Source organism: Aythya ferina (genome assembly GCF_964211825.1).
Source record: "Aythya ferina genome assembly, chromosome: Z".
NCBI lineage: Eukaryota > Metazoa > Chordata > Aves > Anseriformes > Anatidae > Aythya > Aythya ferina.
Window position 1 is genome coordinate 69,057,386 of NC_140299.1, and position 22,551 is coordinate 69,079,936.

The 22,551-nt window shown below is 45.5% G+C and overlaps 2 protein-coding genes across 2 annotated transcripts in view; one reads left to right on the top strand and one right to left on the bottom strand.

The window, feature by feature from the left end:
* Positions 1–1,385: 1,385 nt before the first annotated feature.
* On the bottom strand, positions 1,386–12,740 carry TSTD2 (thiosulfate sulfurtransferase like domain containing 2; the record flags this gene model as incomplete). Its single annotated transcript, XM_084504656.1, has 8 exons — positions 1,386–2,241; positions 3,576–3,714; positions 4,634–4,792; positions 5,840–5,958; positions 7,965–8,070; positions 9,210–9,335; positions 11,731–11,839; positions 12,385–12,740. The coding sequence occupies 8 exons, from the start codon at positions 12,738–12,740 to the stop codon at positions 1,985–1,987; spliced, it is 1,371 nt and encodes a 456-aa protein (XP_084360782.1). The 3' UTR covers positions 1,386–1,984.
* Positions 12,741–12,861: 121 nt separating this feature from the next.
* The window catches only part of NCBP1 (nuclear cap binding protein subunit 1), a 29,383-nt gene continuing 19,693 nt past the window's right edge, over positions 12,862–22,551 (top strand). The window contains exons 1-10 of the mRNA XM_084503346.1: positions 12,862–13,013; positions 13,150–13,235; positions 13,485–13,585; positions 14,712–14,868; positions 16,909–17,016; positions 17,567–17,688; positions 18,132–18,201; positions 19,603–19,818; positions 20,374–20,471; positions 21,810–21,873. Coding sequence (XP_084359472.1) covers positions 12,971–13,013; positions 13,150–13,235; positions 13,485–13,585; positions 14,712–14,868; positions 16,909–17,016; positions 17,567–17,688; positions 18,132–18,201; positions 19,603–19,818; positions 20,374–20,471; positions 21,810–21,873 — 1,065 coding nt within the window. The 5' untranslated portion in view covers positions 12,862–12,970. The remainder of the gene's footprint in view (positions 13,014–13,149; positions 13,236–13,484; positions 13,586–14,711; positions 14,869–16,908; positions 17,017–17,566; positions 17,689–18,131; positions 18,202–19,602; positions 19,819–20,373; positions 20,472–21,809; positions 21,874–22,551) is intronic.

Below are 22,551 nucleotides of genomic sequence, written 5' to 3' on the forward strand. Positions count from 1 at the left end.
TGAAGTGCTTTGCTGTGCTCTGGCTGCAACAGAGCCAGTGCCCCTGTCTTGAAGCTGCCATTCAAGACACCAGTGTGGCCATGCCAAATTCACAGCCCTGTGGGAGAGGGTTACAGCCTATCTGAGAGGAACATTGCCCTAACTGTCACTAAGCAACTACAGAAACCTGAGTAATCGTGCTTTTTTCTTGCCTTTAAAAGAAGTTGCTGGTTTAAAACACAAAAAGAAAACTGAAACCACCAGTAACTGATTTTGATTCCCTAATGACTTAGTACCAAGGATGGGTGTAAGCTGCAAAGACACTTTTCAGTCGTGACACATCTTCTGCGTTGCTAATAAAACCTTCCTGAACATCCTGCAGCAGCAGGCACACCAAGCAGAGAAGTACCCTGAGGTACTATGCTGTGGGATCCCTTCGAAGTCCAAGACGGTTTCTCCACTAATAGCCGCTGAAAATTGCATAAACATCTCCCAGCATTTGAAAAATTCAAGCCATGTTTACAAAGCACTGATTCTCCCAAAATATTGGATAATTTAACTTGGATAAGGGATCTGGCCATCTCCTTACGGCTGCTGCTGACACTCACTCCTGTCAGCATCGCTACCAGTGCCATTGCTGGTATTTTGACAGTCTCCATGCTCCCCTCTCCGTGTGTCTCAGTTCCAGCACGCTCCAAGCTGTTATCTTTTCTCTGGTGCGAGCAGAGCTGGGTATTTCACATACTGACCAGCTGAAGGAAGCAGTTCCCAGGAAGATGGAAGCGTCAGAACAAGAGTTACTTCTGCTGCTCAACCCACAGGCCACACACAATGAGTGCAGCTGAGCAGGCAGCACCTGTGAGCAACGCACATCCTCAGTCTTTGCTCCTCCCACCAGGTTTATGCTGGAGTCAAAGGCAACTGCTCCTTGCTTCTTCCTCACTGGTGTAAAGCAAGAGATGCACGCATATGGCATCTACACAGAACCACAGAACCATTAAAGTTGGAAGAAACCTTCAAGATCATCTGGTCCAACCATCCCCCTACCACCAATGTCACCCACTAAACCCTGTCCCCAAGCACCACGTCCAACCTCTCCTTGAGCACCCCCAGGGATGGTGACCCCACCACCTCCCTGGGCAGCCCGTCCCAGTGCCTGACTGCTCCTTCTGAGAATAAATGTCTCCTCATTTCCAGCCTGAACCTCCCCTGCTGCAACTTGAGTACACATATGTGTTTATGTACTAAGGAAATGATCTTATAGCATCAATCACCTGTGGTAATATGGTTAAATTCCATATGATATAGTATAGAATTATGGCTTAATGTGGAAATCCGGTGAAAAAACTTTGTTGACATTTGTAGAAAAAATGCTATCTTTAGGAAGTAAAAAATCACATTGATGCTAGAGTAACAAACTATGAATTTACTTTTATAGAATTTTTTCCTTGTGTGAGTTCCTAATCCCACTGGAATCATGGAAGTCACTGGAGTCATGATTTAGAGTCATAATAAATTCCACATGGGAATATCTTCAGCTCTAAACTGGTCATGTAGCCAGAAATTGGTAAATCTGCAGTCTTCATCATGCTAGCACTAGCTATTGAAGCAAATGCATGATTAATGGAGCAGCCAGACAGATCCACCTCCAGGCAGGAAGAACAGAATGGTTTTTTTTTTTGTTTTTTTTTTTGGTTTAAGTTTCTTTAGAATTGTGAGCAGCTGTGTCCCATCACATTCTCTGCTGCAAAATCCCCATGGTAGAGGCCCTGCTACGCGACTGTACCCAGAAAGAGGAATCCTGTAGCACCGGTGATAGGTTGGGCACTCTGGTAATTTACACTCAAGTAATGCACAGTTTTTCAGGGCTTAAAGGCGGGTCATAAACAAGACTTCCAAAGCCAACAGATTTTTGCGATTTCCAAACCTAGCTGAGGAGCAGATAGAGATCTGGTTTTAGAAGCCCTTTGCGTTAGCACAATGTCAGATTAACTAATGAAACAGCTTAAACTTCTGCATCCAGCGTCCCTCGCGAGATACGTTCAACAGGTACCCTTGGCCTTCTCTTTGTACATTCGCACTCCTCCTTCAGCGTCTGTCCTGAAGCCCTTGAAGTCACCTCGAGCTCCTTCTCTTGACATACAGGACAGCAAGCTGTAAGACCTTTGTTTCGACAACTCGGACACGTCAGGACGAGCTGCCGGCAGTGGTGGCTGGAACAAAGTTTGTACTGGTCCCACAGCGTCCCACAGTACCTGCATGCTGGAGGGAGGAGAAAAAAAAACACGTTAACACCCACATTGTCCCATCTGTCCCCCTTGCAGAGGGCTTCCTGTGGCAGCAGGAGGCTAAAATCTCATTTAAGAGGGTATCCATTTGTATTCCAGGTATTTTATTCCTGCTTTAGCTTGGTATTCCAGAACATAGATCATTTTTGAACTTCTGATGTAAAAAAAACTCGAGGCAGCTGTCTCTCCAGACACAGCGCCCGCTGCTGCTTCCTCGAGCTCAGAGCAGACAGATCTGACAGAGCAGATCTCTGCTGCCAGGAGAACCACAAAGAACCACGTGCTGGTGGGAAGGAGCCCAGCACCCAGGGACGCTGCCTGAAAGCGATGCCATGGGGCTCCTTTCCACCTGGAAGCAGTGGCATATGGGGTGTCACCTGCACTCCTTCCACAGCATCAGACAGGTTTTGACCCTTTAACAAAAAGCTTTCTGCCCATTTCAGCTGCACCATTGAGAAGGTGCCTACTTCAACACCTCCCCTTGAAGCTTCTGTGAAAAATGGCTGTGATATACCCAGAGTGTGTTCTGCTGCTACACCAAGCCAGGAACCTTCAAGATGAGTATGGTAAAATGCAGAGGAGGAGTGGGAGGTTACGCTCAGAATGTTACCCACTCTGAGAAAAAAAAAGCATTGCTTCCAAAAAAAAAAAAAAAAAAAAAAAGCCAAAGCCAAGTTCCTTCTATTTGTACCTAGCAACAGAGAAGATGACAACAGGCATTTCATTTGAAATAGCTGAAGGGTGACCCGAGTCAACCAGGCAATGTTCGTAACAACTTCAGCTAGAGGTCATGGAGATTCTACAGGCTGCAGAAACTATTAAGGCATAAAACAACTAACTGCTGCAGAGCGCAGTGCCTCCACGTTCCCAGTGCCTGTCAGTCCGTGCTGATGCTCTTAGACCTCTGCAGCAGAGACCAGCTGACACCAGGAGAACTCTGTAACGCTGTGGTTACTTGGCCAACCACAGCCTGATCACCTCTGCGGGCAACAAGTGGGTAACAACAGCAGCGTGTGACATCCCCGCAGCTGCTGACGGCTCACAACTGCAGCCGTTCTGCAGGGGAGGCTTCATTTTACTCACCCAGCTTTAGGGAACTCTGTTTAGTGCCCCCTTTAGCTCTCGTTTCTGTTTTGTGTGTCAAAACCTTGATTAGAGTTGATTATCACGAACAGTGACAGTACTAACAGATCAACGTGAGTACGAGGATGAAATACGCAGGCCAGTCTGCCCCCCTGTTCTATGCATCTCCGTGGAAAACTCTGCCATTGCTTCCCAGCATTTTGCACTCAGGTTATCTAGCCTTACCTGAGATGACATCTTCATTGGAGCAAATGGAGAAACGATCGTCAAATACAAACAGCTTCCCCCTGTAGAATCCATCCGGGAACTCTTCCAGGTACTTGTGGATTCCACCTTTTAGCTGGTACACCTCTTTGCACACTGCCTGTTTCAAGCACAACAGCAGAAATGCTGAAGGAGACGCCAGCAGTGGGGCTGGGCCAGAGCTACCCAAGCAGATTTGGAAATGACACCAGGGGTGATGGAACAGCAGCAGTTTCTCAGCGACCATCAGATGGCAGCAGGTGCGCCCACAAATCTAGACAGCGCCACTGGGTGGCCGGCTGACATCAGCCTAAAGAAGCAGTTGACAGTACAGCCAAAAAAAGGGCTGGTAACCACCTCAGATGAGGGAGGTTTGCTGCATCAAAGATTAAGCACTTCTGAACCTCTGTGAACCACTGCTGCTTCTGTGCTTTTGTTTGTTTGTTTTGTGCTGAACTGTTTACAGGAGCAGAATTTCTCAAGGTTCACATTCGTGCAGTGGAGAAAGAATCAAGGTTTACATCTCTGGATGTGAATGTTCACATCTCTTAAGGTATGGACCCAGGACAACAGTGGCATGGAAGACACAATTAGAACAATAAAATGTGTGAAGGGTTTAACTCCACGACACTGGGAAGTCACTGACTTGATGGCTTTCCTCACACAAAATGCTCAGGCTGTGCAGTAACGAGCACAGAGCATAACCTAGATAGAGCTCGTGGAAGCACAGCAGAGTGCTCTCAAACCCTCCTCAAACGCCACTAGAATGGTCGAGGCACTTACAAATAAATACCTCTTCTCAGTGAATGGTTCACTTCTTTCACAGAGCAATCGCTGCTGTGACTGCAGTCCGTGCACATCGTGCTGAGCTGCAATAAACAATCCGTGTCCCTGACAGGCAGCACAAAGCAAATGTGAGACACCCTTCTCCCCACACCGAGCACTTTATGCTCGGTAAGGATTTAACAACAAAAGAGAAGACAATCACCCTCACTGCAGTCTCAACTCCCGACACTTATGCCCTCAGAATGACATTTCACCTTGCTCCGTAGGTAAGCAGAGCCTCTTTCACAGCGAATGCCTCCCGTGCAGTACATCAGGACACGCTTGTTTTTAAAAAGCTCCAGGTTTTCATCGACATAGCTGGGAAAATAGCTGAACTTCCTGATGTCTGGAGCCAGACAGCCCTGGAAGTGTCCCTGCAATAACAACAGACGGGCATGTGAGTGGTTATACGCTGTCTTACCTGGCAAGGTCTACGCCTCAGGCTACAGGAAGTCACAAATTTTGGGGCCAGGACAACTGGGTCACTGCACACACCCAACAATGCAATACTTTTCTCCTAGGAAGAAAGGCTGAGAGAGCTGGGGCTGTTCAGCCTGAAGAAGGTGGCCCCTGGGAGACCTCACTGCAGCTTTTCAGCACTTACAGGGGGCTTATAAAAAAGATGGAGAGCAACTTTTTGATCTGACAGGACAAGGGGGAATGGTGTTAAACTGCAAGAAGGGAGATTTAGATTGGATGTTAGGAGGAAGTTTTTCACTGAGAAGGTGGTGAGGCACTGGAACAGGTTGCCCAGAGAGACTGTGGATGCCCCACCCCTGGAGGTGTTCAAGGCCAGGTTGGATGAGGCCCTGAGCACCCTGATCTAGTGGGTGGCATCCCTACCATGGCAGGGGGCTTGGAACCGGGTGATCTTTAAGGCCCCTTCCAACCCAAACCATTTTGTGGTTCTGCGATACTTCAGGCTGCTCCTCAACTGCATTCATGCAACAAAATAGCTGATAAAATGAGAAAATTCGGGACACACTTCTTATCCAAGCACGGAGATAGGCGGAACAGGATTGTCAGAGGATAAACTACAGCAGTGCAGGAGAACTGGTACGTGGGAAATGGAAGGACAGGACGCCCCCATTCTTCTTGGCATGTGGGGCAGTGCAAAAATGCTAGAAAACATCCTTACAAATTACACTACGTTTACTTCAAACAAACTTCTCGCTGCTCTTGGTCTATGGACTGCTTTGTCTTCTTCCTGCCCCAAGTTGTACAAGCCCTCTGCCTGGCAGGATCCATACTGGGCTGCTCCACAGGGTCGTGCGGGGTCCTCCACTGCTTGCGTCTAACAGCCACTGCTACTATTTCAGTCAATGTCACCTCTCCTCCTGAGTAAAGGCACATCCCTGCCACACCAACTGCTTCCCTTTCAGCACCTGCAACCCTGCAAGAAGCAGGCAAGCACCACTTACAATTTTACTCTCATAGAAGTTCCTGCAATCCAGCAAGATGGTATCGCTTTGTCCTTGACTGGCCTGAGACAGATACTGCTCTACTTCTCTGTGAAATTCCTGAGGGGATAAATGGATTCCTTTAGAAAGAAAAAAAAAATAAAGACAGAGATAAAGAAGTTGTGAGAATCAGAACTACAATATGTTATATATGATCTCTCACTGGTTCAGATTCTCCTCAAAGTTCCAGCCTAAAAGACATTTTTTTTCTGCGACAATTCAGAGTTTGCATCCCAACCCAACCACCTAAGTGTATCTGTGTTCAGCTTCTACTGGTGAATGAACGAAAACACAACGCTGTTCCAGCTGTTCCACATGACAGAAGCAGCAGCAGACAGTTGCCTGTCTGTATGACCTTTGTTTTGTTCCCCTGGCAACTCTTACAACTGTGAAAAACAGCATAATGTGTTTCCTTCCACTTGGCTCATCTTTCATTGTATTTGGATGGGCAGAACCCTAGAGACACAACTTTTTCACTGAAATTAATCCCTTTTGAACAAAACGGAAAATTTCCGCAAGCATGTACTACTTGCAATGCAACCTGAATTTACTTAAAGTTTCTCAACTTTTAGGTTGCTCAGCTGACTGGAAAACCAAGTCTCCCTCACCAAAATCCCCTACTTACAGAAGTCTGCCAGCGACAAAACCTCTTGATAGAAAAAAAATGTCCAGAACTGCTCTACTAATTGTTATTTGTAGAGCTACTGCTCACTGTCCGGATGTACAGTAATACAAGTACAATTTAGGACAGCTCACAGAAGTTTTATGAAGTACAGCAAGAGAACATCTGGACAGCAGCTCTCCCTCTGCTGCTGTTCTCAGCCAAGTGACTAAAGATACCCAACCTATATATACACTGTTTTAGAAACAGATAAAGGAGTGATGAAAAACGATCACTCCGATGCTACCAAAGCCAGGTATCCCCAGCTGGGAGGGACAGACTCTAAACAATCATTTACATGTCCACAAGGGCAGGTATCCATTCCTGGGAGGGATGGGCTCCTTAAGAAGCTTGTTAACTGCTGTAATGGCAAGAAGGAATCAGCATAATGTGAATAACATGGCAGCATGCAGAGATGGCTCTTAGCATAGCCCACAGGAGTTTTACATCCAGTATAATCTCAGCTCAGAAGCAGGGAGTTGAAACAATCACAAACTGATAGCTTTTACTTGAAATGAATGTTCTTTTATTTGGGATAAACTTCACAGCCAGACTTCTCAAATCTTTAATACGAGTAAGTCTACCAACATGTTACCATCTACGTAAGTGTCCTCATAGCAGGTGCATAGCTATGTACTTCTTGTTGGGCTTAATCCATACTAAGCAGCTATAAGTGGCAGAAAACAAATGATGCCTGTGCCAGGGGCTGTCATGATCCTGATACAAAACCTGGTTCTGCTTTACTGTGATAGGAGCATGGCTGTTTTAACTTCAACACAAGGAAAGTCAGGTCAGCAGTCCCAAGCATAGGAAAATGCATATAAATACCCAAGTGTAAGCTTCAGCGGGATTCTGGCACCTTATTTAAAAAGTTAAGTACAGCTCTCTGCATCCACAGCACGACAACCCACTGGATCCACAAGACTACAGAAAACTCTTCCTATACAAGTTGGTTCTTACAGAAAGCTGATAGAGCAGTGGAGCTCTTTATACTTACCATTTCTGAGCAAGCACCTACAAAATATTTATAACAAACACTCATGCTTTGAAGCGTCTTTCCCAATCATCACACGTAATCTCACCTGAGATCTGCCTTTAGCAGGTGTCCAGAGCCATTCCCGGACTAAAGAACAAAGTATTTGCTTACTCCAAAAGTCATTTGAACTATTACAATTTGCTACAAAAAGGACAGCTAACTCGCAGCTTTTTGAAGCAGATAAGCACTTAGCACAACAAAATCTGGGCCAGCAAATTCCCTACATCATTGACTTCTGACAAGGGATCAATTCATCTACTTCAGTTGCTTTCTGTATCTACTGTGTCCTGGCCACTGTGCAGCAGGAAGCATTTCTTGGTGAAGACACTTTGTTCTTCACTTACCTCTCAGTGGGGTGAGAGGCTTTGTTTTTCATGAAATCAACTTACCGGTTTCCTTATAAGAGACTTTTTCTGGATCTATGCCCATAGGTACGATTTCTTTAAATACTCCAACTCGAAGGTCTGGGAAGCAGTGAGCTCCTCCTGCACTTCTCTAGGAAATTGAACACAGAAATAACCCAACACGGTTGCCAGGTGTCAAGATCAAAAACACCCATTCATTGTAATTTCTACATTCCGCTGGAATATGGAAGTATCTTGGTGGCTGGGGGAAAGATACAGCATGTGGAGGATCCACGAGACATTCTGTAACAACAAAAGCTAACACAAGAGTGTTGGTGCTCTGAGAGGTAATGCAGGGCTGGAGGTTTTGCCAAAGTAAAATTCCATCCCCACTTCGTTTTTGCAACTGCGCATCACTAACTAAAAGGTCAGATTTATCCTTGAAATTCATCCAAACACAACACACAACTGAAGAGCTACGACTGAATCAGCACTGCAGTTCTGTGCGAGATTTGAGTGTCACGAGCTTCACTAGCTCTTTGATTTAGTTATTTGCTGAGAACAAAATGGTACTCCGGGCAAACAAAACTGTGCAGAAAACAAAATGGTCCTCAAAGCAGCAGCCTTCCTTCCTCACAGAGAAAGGATGTACAGAGATGGGGCAGCAGAAGCCCACCAGAACGCCACGTGGTGCCAGCTACAGCTGCCACCACGACTGCAATCAATAAATGTGTTCAGGCTCAGGCAGAAGTCAGCACCCCACCCTCCCTCTGGTCAGGCACTGACTGGAGTAGGGAAGAACCCCCTGACTCTGCCCGTGTATTTTATTTTTTTTTAAACACATCCAAATCATGGAATTGATAGTGGACAGCATCGGGACACCAAAGCCTGCAAGAAACCTAAACCAGCAGGCTTCTAGGTGAGGATCTCACATCAGAGTGACAAAGGGAGTGGGGGAGTATTTTGCATGGATTTGTGTAAGCTGTGATGCCTAGGTTTTGGCAGTCAAGTCAGAGGAAACGCATGTTGGAGAACAGTGGAGAAGTGTTGTCCCTCCCTCACCTGTGTGCAGCCCGCATGACTTTGCATCTGCTGCCACCACTGCTCACAACACCTGCTACAACAGCTTGCACCAGCAGATACCTAAACAAAGTTAGTTTAGGGCTTTACCAGTGCAGGCAGAGCAGAACTGCTAGAGTAAAAGTGTACTACCAAAAAGCAGTGTGCCCATTCCTCAAACATCACAAGTCCTGCATTAGTAACATCTGTGTTGAAATTACATTTTCATACCTTGAAATCATCTTGACACAAAATGTCTTTGAACAGAGGCTGGGAAAGCATGACTTCAACGTAGAGACTGGTGGCTACTATGCTTCCACCCACTGTTCCGTTGATTCCTTCTGAAGCAACTCGTACCTGGAAGGCAAGAGGAGAAGCTGGGGCTAAGGTTTAGTAACAGCAGAAACAGAGCGTGGTGAAACGAGCAAAATATGACTGGGTGAACAAAATGCAGACACCGAAGTAGGTTCAGAGGAGAGACTACTGAGGAAGGAAGGAAGGAAAAGAGTTATAGTGAAGGTGAGCAGAAAGAACACAGTAAAACAAAAACTGAAATAAAAACCCAGTAATTGCTTTTAAGCCATTTCAGAAGACTGACAACAGGAGAGTCTGGTAAGCTCGAGCAATAAAATGGTAACTGGTTAACAAACACATCCTGCAGTCAGAATTAAAATCCCCACTGAAGTCTGCTTCAGGAACAATGGGAGGGTGCTCGGTGATAAAAGGAAAATGTGGATATGCATAATATGGCGTGCGGTATTAAACGCCAGTGTGAGTCATTTTACCTACAGCACTGACGTAAGTGAAGAAAAACTCTGAGCTGGTGAAAAAAAGACTGAATATAAAAATGGAGAAAAAAAAAGTGTTTGAAAAGACAACTGCTGAACCTGATTTGGAAAAGAAATAAACTGAAAAAAAAAAACAAGGGGAAAAAAAAAACACACAAACCCGACCACCAGACAAGACACATGATCAAAAAGAAAAGCTAATGCGTCAGGATATTTCAGCCCCAGACTGTGCAGAAGTAGAACAGGGACGGTGTGTTCCTTTCATTCCTTCTGAGCAAGGAAGGCTGGGCTTGTACAATGCAGAGCTTTGCACGCAGGTCTGTACAATCTGTTCTGCTTTAAACAGCAGCAGCTCCGGGAAAATTGTCAGAGACACGACGCAAATCTGTTAGCTGAGTTAGAGTGCCGTGAGAAATTTCTGTTCCCACTCCTGAGATACAGAAAAATTAAGAGCAAGAAAACGAAGCAAAGGGAGTCGTAAAAGCTTTGGGAGGGAAACAACAAAAAATAAACAAAACAACCAACAGTGCTTTGATGGTACAGTCCATCCCGGTTGAGTCTTCTGTCTTTCTGTGTACGAAACGGCCCCAAGTTGTGTCAGGGGAGGTTTAGGTTGGATATCAGGACAACTTTCTTCACGGGAAGGGTTGTGAGGCATGGGAGCAGGCTGCCCAGGGACGTGGTTAAGTCACCACCCCTGGAGGCATCCAAAAGAGGTGTAGATGGGGTGCTCAGGGACGTGGTTCAGTGGAAGACGAGGCCGTGCTAGGTTAGTAGTTGGACTTGATGACCCTAGAGGTCTTTTCCAACCTCTATAGCTATGATCCTGCACCAGAGCACACAGACACTGTCCATACAATAATTTATATAAAGCCAGGCCAGAAGGAGCTGACATGAATGTTCAGAATTAAAAAAAGAAAAAGTCAGTACAGGAAGCAAAGGACTAAAAGGGAAGTAAGAAACAAGAAACCCAGTAGACGTTAAGAAAAAAAAAGAATTGGAAGTAGAAAATCCAAACAGGAGGAAATGGGGCAGATATTCTCTGCAGAGATTCAGACCAAGAAAGGGGAGGCATCTGCCAGCATAAGGATTGTGGACAAGTGGCTCCAGTGCACCCACACAGTTAGTCACAGCGTGCAGAGGCTGGTCTCCTACCGCTGGCAGAGAAAGAAAGGCTACTCAGAGAGACAAGCCACAGACAAAAGCAGTGTCCTGCTCAGAGCTGTCCTCTTGGAAAAACCTCCCTCCCCACAGATAGCCTTTGCGAGCCTGAAGCGCCCCCACCCACAGCCTCCAGAAGCCAGCTGGACTCTGTTCTCTCCTCCAAGGAATGAAAAGCACAAAGGCGCTGTGCAGGAACCAGCACTGGTACCTGGTGGCGTTACCTAAGCTGCCAGCTGCTCCCTTCTCACTCCTGACAGCGTGGAGAAGTGACCCTGCCTGTGAGCCTGCTGCTCCTCAAGGAGGCAGCAACACACCACGCAGCCGGGCTGTGCTGTGCTGCATGAGCAGCCTGGCCTTCGGGATGTGCTGCACACACAGGCTGAGCTCCCTCCCACCCCTGTGTCCTTGGCTGTGTGTGAAAGATCCTCCAGAAGTTCCCACGCGAGCATCCCTTCTGTCTGACAGCAGGCATGGTGGCTGGACTTCTCCTCCTGTCAATAAACCCTGCCGCAGGCTGAATGACCAGAGTGGGTTAACCCTGCCACGGACAGGGCGTGCACAACTCCTGCTTCTCAGCGTCAAAAGGGGCGTATGATTACCTGTACCTTCTTCTTCTCTGTAGCTTTAGCTTTAATAAGCAGCCTTCTAAACGATACTTTACAGAGTCAGGGTGCTTTTCATAACAGAGTGGTAACAGACAAAACAGCTGAAGACCCAACAAGCCGCATCACCCTGCATGAAACACAGGCAACGCTTTCCCAAGGTGACACAAGGAACACAGCCGTGTCTTGCAGCCTTACCTTGCCGGTGAGGTGCAGGTGCTCGCAGAGTGCCCTTTGCCAGGCGCAGAGCTTCTCCGGGTCCCTCACCTCGCAGTAGCAGTAATACAGCAGCACCTCTCCCGCCCTGCTGCCCGCAGCACGGCAACGGGCGGACACAGAGGAACAGGACGTTAGAGCCGAGAGCTCGGATGTGTGTTATGGGTGAGAAGTTCTCAAAAAGGGGGAAATCTCCTTGCGGTGGGGAGAAAACAAAGCCCTGAGGGGTGAGCACTGCAGGGTCTGGATGGTGTCCGGGAGGAAGGGTGGGGAATGAGGGCAGCTCCTGCGTCCCTTGGGACCGCTCACATCGGGAACTGTGCAGCACAGGACACCTACTACAAGTTTGCCTTAACAGACAGGCTACAAGAACTCATTTTTTTTTTTTAATTATTATTTATATATTTTTTAATTATGGGCATGCAACCGCCTCGCTAAGCGCTCAGCCCTGCAAGCTCACACACACCCCCCGAATAAAATCAGATATTCGGTGAGGTGGCGGGTGCCCTGCGCCCTGAGCAGCAGCACGCGTTAAATCACCACTAAAATAAAGCTTTTATTTACGAATAAGCGCCAATCTTCGTTTACTGGGGGTGCCAGGCGGGGGGGGGGGGTGGTCCCGGGGCTGCTCCTTACCTCTGCAGCTCCGCGGGGCCGAGGTGCCGGGTGTCGGGCAGCTCCTCGCTCAGCTCCGTGCCGCCACCGGGCCCCGCTGCCCCTCGCTGCGCCTCACCCGTGCCCGGCCCCGGCCCCGTCCCCGTCCCCGTGCCCGTGCCCGTGCCCACGCCGTGCAGCTCGGCGCCGTGCTGGGTGCCCACATGCCGGTGGATGCCGCCGCGCTCGCGGAACGTCTGCCGGCAGCAGCGCCACCACACGGCGCCCGCCGCGCCCGCCGGCACCTCCCTGGCCTTGACGAAGGCGGAGAAGGCCGCACGCAGCCGCTTCCGCGCCCCGCGCCCCGCCGCCGCCGCCGCCGCCTCGCCGGGCGCCATCTTGCGCCCCCCCCCCCCCTTCCTCCCTCCTCCTTCTCCTCCCTCAGGGGGACGCCGGAAGTCCGCCATGGCCACGCCCCGCCCACCCCCTCCCTCCCCCCGGAAGCGGGGGCGCGGGCAGGGCGGAAGCGGGCGGCGCGCGCACATCGCTCCCCGCGCGGCGCGGCGCGGCACGACCCGGAGCCTTCCTCACACCCCCCCCTCCTCATCATCCTCCTCCTCCTCGCGACATGTCGCGGCGGCGGCACAGCGACGATAGCGACGACAGCGATGGTGAGTGCCCTCCCTTTTTACACCCCCCCCCCCCCCCCCTCCATCCCGTTTTCCCTCCCGGTGACCGTTGAGCCGCGCTAACGGCTGCCGCTAACGGCTTCTAACGGCTCTCCGCCCGCCGGGCGTGTCGGAGCAGGGCAGCCCCACAAGCGGCGGAGGACGTCGGAGCCGTCCGAGATCGAGGAGAGGCTGGAGTCGCTGATCTGCAGGGTGGGGGAGAAGGTAAACGGGACGGGACGGGACGGGGCGCTGCGCCAGGCGTTAATTAGCGCCCTGGGGTTAATTGGGGCCCGCACGCAGCCCGTGTGTGGGGGGGGGGGGGCAGGGGGGGGGCTGCCTCCGTCCCCCCCGCCTGAGGGCTGGGGTCTGGCTCGCGGTGCCCGGTGGTGGGGCTGCGTTGTTGTTTGTTTTATTTATTTATTTATTTTTTATTATTGTTATTATTATCTTTATTTATGGCGCCTTCGCCAGAGCAATTCGTCCTTGGAGAGCAACTTGGAGGGCCTAGCCGGCGTTTTGGAGGCGGACCTGCCCAACTACAAGAGCAAGATACTGAGGATCCTGTGCACTGTGTACGTATGCAGAAGGCCTGGGGCCGGGTCAGGGAGTTGCTGGTTTTCCCCAGTGCTAAAGGCACAGTGTGTTTCCTTGAAACAGATGCAGGGCTTGAAGCAGATGAAAGAACCTCAGAGCAGCTCTTCGGCAGCAACGAAAATAGGGCAGTGCTGGGTGATAGCCTGTTTCCCAACAAAACGCTTAAAAGCACCAAAGCCATTGGCTGCTAATACTTACTGCGTCTCACCGGCTGTGCTCTCTTCTTGCTGCTGGTTCCTCTCCTCTGGCGATGCGATGCTTCCATCTTCTTAAGCCCCTTCTCTGGAGGCGGGGAGCTGGGAGCGTGGAAGAGCTGCCAGCAGGCTCTCCCTGGCTGACAGCTCTCCTCTCTCACCCAGCAAGGAGCAGAAGCTGCGCTGGCCTGGGTCAGGTCGCAGGAGATGGGGCTGAGGGAGGAGGGGTCCTACATGGCCTATGGTAGCGTAGAAGAGCAGTACGAAGGGAGAGCGTGGTGAGGAGGGAGCGTGTTTGAGCAGTGGCTTGTGCTATGGTTTTGCAAGTGCATTAAATCTATTTTGTAGGAATGTTTGCTGTTTTTTTCCCCAATAGCAGTACAACACACTGAAATACAGAGTTAACCTACAGATATTCAAAGTATGGTTGAGGGAAATTTATTGCTTTATAGCAGGACCCAGCCTTGTCTGTTTCTTCCCTCTGCTGCCTCTAAATCAGCTGCTTCGACAAGAGGAACCTGGGGTCAAAATTAAGAGCATAAAAGGCGTACATCTCTTGTGCAGTCTTGTTGATTACCCTAAAGTATGAACTTAAAACAGCATCCTACATCTTTGTGTTTGTTCTATCACATTATTTGGTGAACTCTGCAGAATGCTTAGCAATTTGAAATAAATGTCGTAAACGTTGTCAAAAGCGATGCCTGCCTTTCGAAATGACGGCAATTCTGAAAAAGAGGTTGCCAGGCAAAGTATTAACCACGGGACAGAACTAACGACTCTGCTAGCACTTTTTCTTATTGCCACCTGAAACGAGTTTAACTTACTGTAAGCAAATTCCGAGCTGCTGTGCAGTTGCCACTTGGCACATGATGAATAAACTTCTAACACCGTGTTTCTTTTTCTGTGTCAGTGCACGTCTGTTACCAGAAAAGCTTACTGTTTACACGACACTAGTTGGGTTGCTGAATGCCAGAAACTACAACTTTGGTGGGGAATTTGTAGAAGCCATGATTCGTCAGCTTAAAGAATGTCTGAAAGTCAATATGTACAATGAAGCTGTCCACTTAGTAAGTTGGTTTTTTTTTATTTATCTGTCATTTTACATTTTTCCACATCCTTTTTTTCTTCCTTCCTTTCACGTTTTTTGTTCCAGGACACCTTTCTGTGTGTATTACAGTCTTTTCTGGCATCAACACGTGGTACACTGTAGGTATACCAAGAGGAAACGTCTGCTAACGTGAGAAGTATTTCCTTCCAAAGGGGAGAAAAGTCACATTTAGGTTGCAAAACTGACTTCCAACTGTGTATTTTCTCGGTGACAAATTAACTTGCAGTAAGCAGAGTGCCCTAACCTTTTCTGTTTTCTCCTGTGAAATTTGAAAGGTGGATGGAAGTCATGTTATCTTTTTGTTTAAAGGTGTTTGTTATTCTTGTGGCTCCCATGAAGAGGGGGGGAAGAAAAAAAACAAAAACAACATAGAACCATAAGTTTTGTTCTTAACAGCTGATTCATGGCTGTTACCAGGGCTGTGTTTTCCTTCTGCTAAAGAGGGGTAAAAATCAAGTGGACAGGTTTGTATGCTGTCTTTCTCTGAAATCACATGCTCAGTTCTCACTGCTTGTAGATTTGGTCTGCAACAATAATTTTAGAACTTCAGAGATGTCTGATTTAGAAGCCCAGTGGCAAGCTCCCGTGCTTCATTTGAAGCCCACAGGTAAAAATTAAAATTCTGGTATTTTACTATGTTTTGTCAAGTGACTGCTGCTCAGGAGTGGGACTTTTTTGCTAATAAAATTAAATTTGAATGTACAGTCCCTTGCTTTCAGCTCCACCTTCTCTGGTCATGCTTACTTACAAATGCCCTGTGAGGGAATGACAGCTAAGATAGTGGCAGTAGAAAGCTGCCCTCAGCTTTGCCAAAGACTTCTCAAAGACTGTTTAGTGCAATAAATACCAGGAAAGTAAGAGTTTGTTACTCTCATCTGTTGCAGTTGTTTTTCGAGTGCTGCACTGTGCTTAGCTCAAATTGCTTCCCCAAGACTTCTTTGCAATGATTTGCCTTCAAAAAAAGTGGTTTTTTATGTGTTTGTGGTGGTTTTTGACTACCTTCTTGTGAGTATGCCATTAAGAAAAAAAAAGCCTGTAAGAAAAAAAAAAAAAGTGGGGCTGTCATTAATAGCACTGAACTTCAACCTATATTGTTTGTCAAGATCATGGTCATACCATGAGAGTTTGGGTCATACCAGAAACTTGTTTAAGTTTGAAGGCAGGATACAAATCTATCAGAAGATTGGTGGAAAAAAAAAAATGCAGTAAACCCTTCCCTGGTAGGTCCCAGCGTAACCTGTAGCACTGCCATGCCCTAGATTTTGCTGCTTAAATTGCCATTTCTGCCAGTCTGGATTTCTTAATAGTATGCAGCTAAATAAAGGGCATATTTTTGCCATGGAGAATTTTTTCTTCTCAGGCAGTTAAGGCCATTTGGTTCCCAGCATGCCATCCACTTATCGTCTTTCTGAAACCTGAAAATAACAGCATTTTGCATAGGCTTTCTCCGTGTAACTGTATTTATGAACAAATAGCTAGAAATTCAATATGTATGAAAGACCCGAGTAAATGGCGTACAGATTTCAGCCCTGCTGTTCCTGGCGCACCTCTGGACTACTGAAGCAATGAATCAATCCGTCTTCAGCATTTTAGAACTGTTTGTTTGTTTTCCCTGTTTCTGTAATTTTAGTGATCCTTTGCAAGTATAGAAGAGAGAAGCGTGAGTTCCTTTTTTCGGTAGTATCGATTTGCATGCCTTTAAATGCATATCGGTGTTTCCTACCGTTTCTTAATTAGGAATATCATCTTTGCAATGTTACTGCAGTGGAACAGACTACAGGCATTATAGCAAACAACATTAGGCAGTGCTTCTGTTACTTGTTCTTTGGAGTTGACAGGTGGGTTTGTACAGAGTGCGGTGTTTCTGCCTTCCTTATACTGAACAAATACCGTGTTTAATGTTTTGTTGTTTTTTTTTTGTTGTTGTTGTTCAAGTAATGTTTATTCGTGTGCAGTCAGTTAAAATACATTCATGTAGAACATCTTTGGTCTTTTTTAGGTCCGTTTTCTATCTGACCTTGTGAACTGTCACGTAATAGCTGCACCGTCAATGGTCGCTATGTTTGAGAACTTTGTGAGTGTGACACAGGAGGAAGATGTACCCCAAGTAAGCAAAAGATCCATAGGCTTCTCTAGGGCTGTTTTAATGGCACTATTACTGTATCAAAACTTCTATACTTCAGCTTCAAACAGGGAAGTTTTAGAGGTAGCAACCTAAATGGACTGTCACGTGGAGGTTCCTTGGCATGAGTAGAAGTTGCCTCTGGTGCTTAGAAAATAATATGCGTATGGTAAGAAAGCATGGGCCTTTATATTGAGGTAGCTGAACCAAATCCTTTTTACTTTACCTTGGCAACTGCATAGTGCCTGGATTGTTCTGCCAAGCTTGTTTACCGTTGTGACACAGATAATCCGCAGAAGGACTGTGAAGGTGGTAAGTTTTCCAAGTTTCCTGTCATGGTTCAAGTTAAAAATCATACATTCCAATAATACATTTTTTTCATGGCTTGCCAATCCAGTCTTTAACTGCTGATCTTTATGTCCCCACAAAACAGTAGTTTTTCATAATGTTTTAGTTTAAATTAAAATGGGATGTATGTATGAGAACTTACAGAGCTTAATTGTACGCTTAGTTTTCAGAATTCTCCTTCTTGTAGGTCCGATGTGACTGGTACATGTTTGCGTTTCTGTCATCTTTGCCTTGGGTTGGAAAGGAGTTGTATGAGAAAAAGGATGCTGAGATGGATCGCCTCTTGTCTCAGACAGAAAGCTATCTGAAGTAAGTTGTAAGCCGTTAAAATAATCCTAAAGTTACTTATTAAAGCATGAATTAATAGCTTTGATTATTCATATAAAAATTCTATCAAGTCTGATGTCTGAGTCGTTTGGGGAAGGAACATTGAAAAACAGAAGGATAGATTTTGTTTCTAATTTGAAAAGGTTTTTTTTATATTGTTTAGTGCTAGGGTATGCGGAAGGTCTTGCCCAACTCACGCTCAACTGTGATGTGCATACTGGTAGGTTACTTCAGTGTTCTACGGGTTTTGCCTAGATGGTTCAAGTTAACGTTGCTGTCGAGATACTTTAAATAATTACAAACCTTCTTTTTGTGTACCATAGACTTCATCAGCTGAAGAGACTTAAGTGGTAGTACAGTCACACACAAAAAATGCTGTCCTAAATTAGCCTTTAATAGTAAAGCTTTCTGTTCTGTGTAAACAGACGCCGCCAGAAGATTCATGTACCCATGCTTCAAGTTTGGACTGCTGATAAACCACATCCACAAGAAGAGGTGACTGGTTTTTACTTTACATTCTTTCAGAAAGTTTGAAACACAATTTTTGCCTGAAGCGTCCTTTAATCAGAACTATAAAATTAAGAGGTATCTCTAAAAGTGTTAATGCTTTGAATTATCTCCTGTTTGTCATTATTTCTGAGAAGTCCTGGATAAGGAGTTCTCTTTTAAGTCTTGGACCAAAGCATAAGGTTTTATGGGGTGAGTAGGAGACGGCTGACAAGTCCCTGACTAAATGTTATTAAATGAAGAGTGGTTGTAAGCTGGAGTATTCTTTTTGGACTTGCATGTACAGGGCTTCTTGCTAAAAGGGCCTTTATGACAAGCAGCGTGTAATTACTTACTCATCCCTTACTGTTTTCTCCCTGCAAGAAAGAAACCTTTGAAGTGGCTTCACTTCCCCTAGGAAGTGCTAAACAAACACGTAGAAGCTGTATGCAGCAGTTACTGTGTCATCTTTCACAATTAAACTTCAAAATATTAGGTGGACGAGGTGGCATCTGGCTGGCTTAGGTAGAATTTGCCTTTTCTGTTTTTTATTTTTTTCGCAGTTACTTTCTTTTTTTTTCCTCCTCCCTTGAGTTTGAGGATAATTTTTGTTGGAAAGCAATGAAAATCAGGTTGATTTTCTGAGAAATTTTGGAACTTGGGCCTTTTTGTACATTTTGTTCACTGTTCTGATTAAATCAGATGCCTATTTTTAAATTCCCAGTCTTAACAATTGCCTTGTTAGTCATAATTTGAAGAAATGGGCTTTCTGATTATGATTGATATGTCAACATGAGCGTTCTGCCTACCCAATATCTAGATTTCCTTACTTAGTTCTGTAGAGAACAGATTAGCAGAGTGCATTTGAGACCTGCTGTTATCCAGAGTACTGTAAACATTACTATTCACTTTAGGTGCCTGTACTAGTTATGTTTCCATTTCATAGTGTGATGATTTCAGTAAATGCAAAGCACTTTTCACGTGAAGATGCTTCTTGTGTTGGTTGTACCTTGAAAACTGCGTTCAGTAAGGCCACAGGCTGTAGTGGTTTGTGGCCTCCAGAGGTCCTGGACCGCTTTTGTCAGGACTGTAGAAAGCAACTAAACCAGGCAAACTGCTATCATGGTCTCCTGGGCTTTGTTTTAGTGTTCTGAAAACGTATCAGTGTTTGAGTTTTGCTAACAAAATATTGTGTGGAATTTGCAACACCTCTGGTGGTTAGAGTTCCTAAATTATCTCTTGGTTTACTGAATCATTAGATCCCGCAATAAGCGGTTAAAGCAACTGTTTATTCTTTTCTGAATGCAATGCAGAATTTAAAACATAAATTTCTGATTGTGCCGTGAGCTGCAAGCTTTGTTACTTATTCAGCATACCTGATGTTTCTTTTTTTTTTTTTTTGTCTTTCAGTATTTAGATTGCCTTTGGTCTCAGATTCAGAAGTTGAAAAAAGACCGCTGGCAAGAGCGACACATTCTGAGGCCCTACTTGGCTTTTGATAGCATTCTTTGTGAAGCACTGCAACACAATCTGCCTCCGTTCACTCCTCCGCCTCACACTGAAGATTCAGTGTATCCGATGCCAAGGGTTATTTTTAGGATGTTTGACTATACAGATGACCCCGAGGTACGTGACTCCCGTGGAGGAACTGATTTTACAATTAGGTTCAGGGGTCAGCAGCAGACATATAGACAAAAGTATATAGGAGTAGGAAAGAATATGTATTGATTTCCCCAAATACTTTTATACCTCCCTTTGCTTAAAGTCTGCTACCTTTCACCTTCATTTTTTGATGCCCAATTTTTGTCACCAATGAGACCATGACCAGTATTCTCTCCACTCTATCCTGGCCATTTTTTAACCGTATTTTCACTCAAGCATGTTTTTTTCTGAGCTGCTTGTTATTAACCTGCCTCATTGCTATGTAGACCAAAAGAAGAAGTGGATGCTTCATGAACTCGTGATCATATTCTCTAATTTTGTTGCCTTTTATGAGCCCTTGTATTCATTTTGTTTTAAATATAAGTCTGAGGTTTGCGTGGAACTGTGTCACACCAACTTCTCAGTAGGATACAGGGCAGCTGAGAGCTCACCATATTTGTTTTTTTTTTTTTCAATGTGTACATAGAAGTAGTATAGTTTGCCTAACTTTCACGAATCTTCATTCTTTTTTTGAACTAGGGCCCTGTCATGCCTGGCAGCCACTCTGTTGAACGATTTGTAATAGAAGAGAACCTTCACTGCATCATCAAATCCCACTGGAAAGAGAGAAAAACTTGGTAGGAAGAGCTTATGCTATGGGGCCCTGGTGCTTACATACTACCATGGTATCAGTAGTATCAGGGATACGCAGAGTCCTGCACTGGTTACACAAGAGCTTGGGATTAAATGTTTCCTAGAGTGTTTGATTAACTTCATTTACTACATTTAACTGTATTAAAACTGTTGGCTGCAATACTGTGGGGCTCTAATACACTGATAATGAAGATTACATATAATGCTGGGGTCTGTGGAACGGTATCTTCTTGAGAAGGGAATTACTTGATAATAAAGAATGTGGTGCAAAAATTTATACAGACACACGTAACCCTTCATTGGAGCCCTATGGAGAGTATGGTTGTGTTACTCTTCCTGGAGTTTTAAAGAAGCTTATTTGTTCAAGCAGGATGAGCATTGAGCTGGTGTTCACAAAGATGCTTTTGCTTCCTACTCCTTGTTGCCCTGTTCTCATAGGGATTACATGGCAGAGAAAATGGAGCCAGCTCTGGGTACTTATTGCAGGGTCAGCAAATTACATGTGTTTGAATTTGGAAGCGCCAGTAACCAGTCAAGGCACATTTCTTCATTTCTTTTTTCTGGGTAATATCTGGTGGGGGTGATTGGTAACTGAGGTTGTTTGCCACAAGTAATTGTCTGTGTCATGCTTCCGTGCAAAACCCACCAAACTGGATATAGGGTACAAAAAATGGGCAAAACCAATGCTTGATGGGGTGTGATAGTTTTTTGCTTGCAGCTTTTTCATTCAGAAGGAACTGGAAATTCAAGGTTGTTGCAGTTATTGGAAGAGTCTGTTAATTCCCTGAGAAAGTAAATGAGGCAGATTCAAGATTTGCCAGAGGTAGAAATAAAATAAAGAGAGTATCAGTTGTTTGCTATGAAATAATGGTAGGTGATAAAGAGCTGATTAAAAGAGGAAGCATTTGAAGCTTGGGAGTTTCTTATATAACCTGTTAGCTCAATTGTGCTTTCAAGTCATTCTGAACATCTGTTTCAGTTTGGATTTTTTTTCCACTTCGTATGTGCGTGCCAGAATTTCACATCACCATGCAAAACTACTTTGCTTAGCGATACAGAATTCAAATGTTATAGCAAAAGAGAAATAAAACACATCTTTACAGGTCATAGTTCAGGCAGTGCCAGTGAGCTCTTGTGCTGCTCATGTTGTAAGTGTCCTGCGGAACAACGGACAGTCTTTGGAAGTGCTGTTGATTTGTCTGTGTGCTGATTTTGTGTGAATTCTTGCCCAGAATTAAGCATTTCCTGTAGCTTTGTTACTTGATCTTTACATCATGTTTGCTGTGTTATATTCAGAACTAAACGTACCTATGGTTTTGCAGTGCTGCCCAGCTGTTGAGCTATCCAGGAAATAACAAGATCCCCTTGAACTACCACATAGTTGAGGTATGTGTTGTATGGGTAACTTCTTTCGTAGCTCCTTATTTCACAAATAAGACATCCCAATTAGCTCCATGATAGATCAATTAAATTACAGTTTGATTTGGGAGTCAACCAGAAGCTCACTGAATTCTAGGAATGACTTCAATGAGCAAGTTGTATACGATCAAATGCTGGTTTTATTCTTTTTGTTGTAACTTTAACTCAGTGTGTGGGAGCTTTGGTCAAGTACTGAAATTTCTTAGTGCACTAGTATTCCAGGCGGTAGCATCTCCCAAATATTCTTCCTTCTAATTTATCCTACAGTTGAAGAGTTAGCTACAATTGAGTCACTTTTGCTTTTTTTTTTTTTAAAAAAAAAAAAAAGGCACAAATTTGAAATATAGGAAACTCCTTTTAAACATAAGAAGACTGTGTTGTTATGGGTTGGTTGGTTGGTTGTTTTTTCTTCAATGAATGTGGTTAAACCCTGAAAGAGCTTGCCCATGGAAGGTGTGGATTCTCCATCCTTGGAGTATAAAACCCTCCAAAAAGCAGCCCTGAGCAACCTGTTCTAGGTGACCCTGCCTTGGGCAAGGGGACTTGACTAAATAATCTCCAGCCAACCTGAGCTGCTCTGTGTGATTCTGCGGGTGGATCTTCTACATGAACGTATTGGCCTGGCCCCGTAAAGATCTTGAAGTG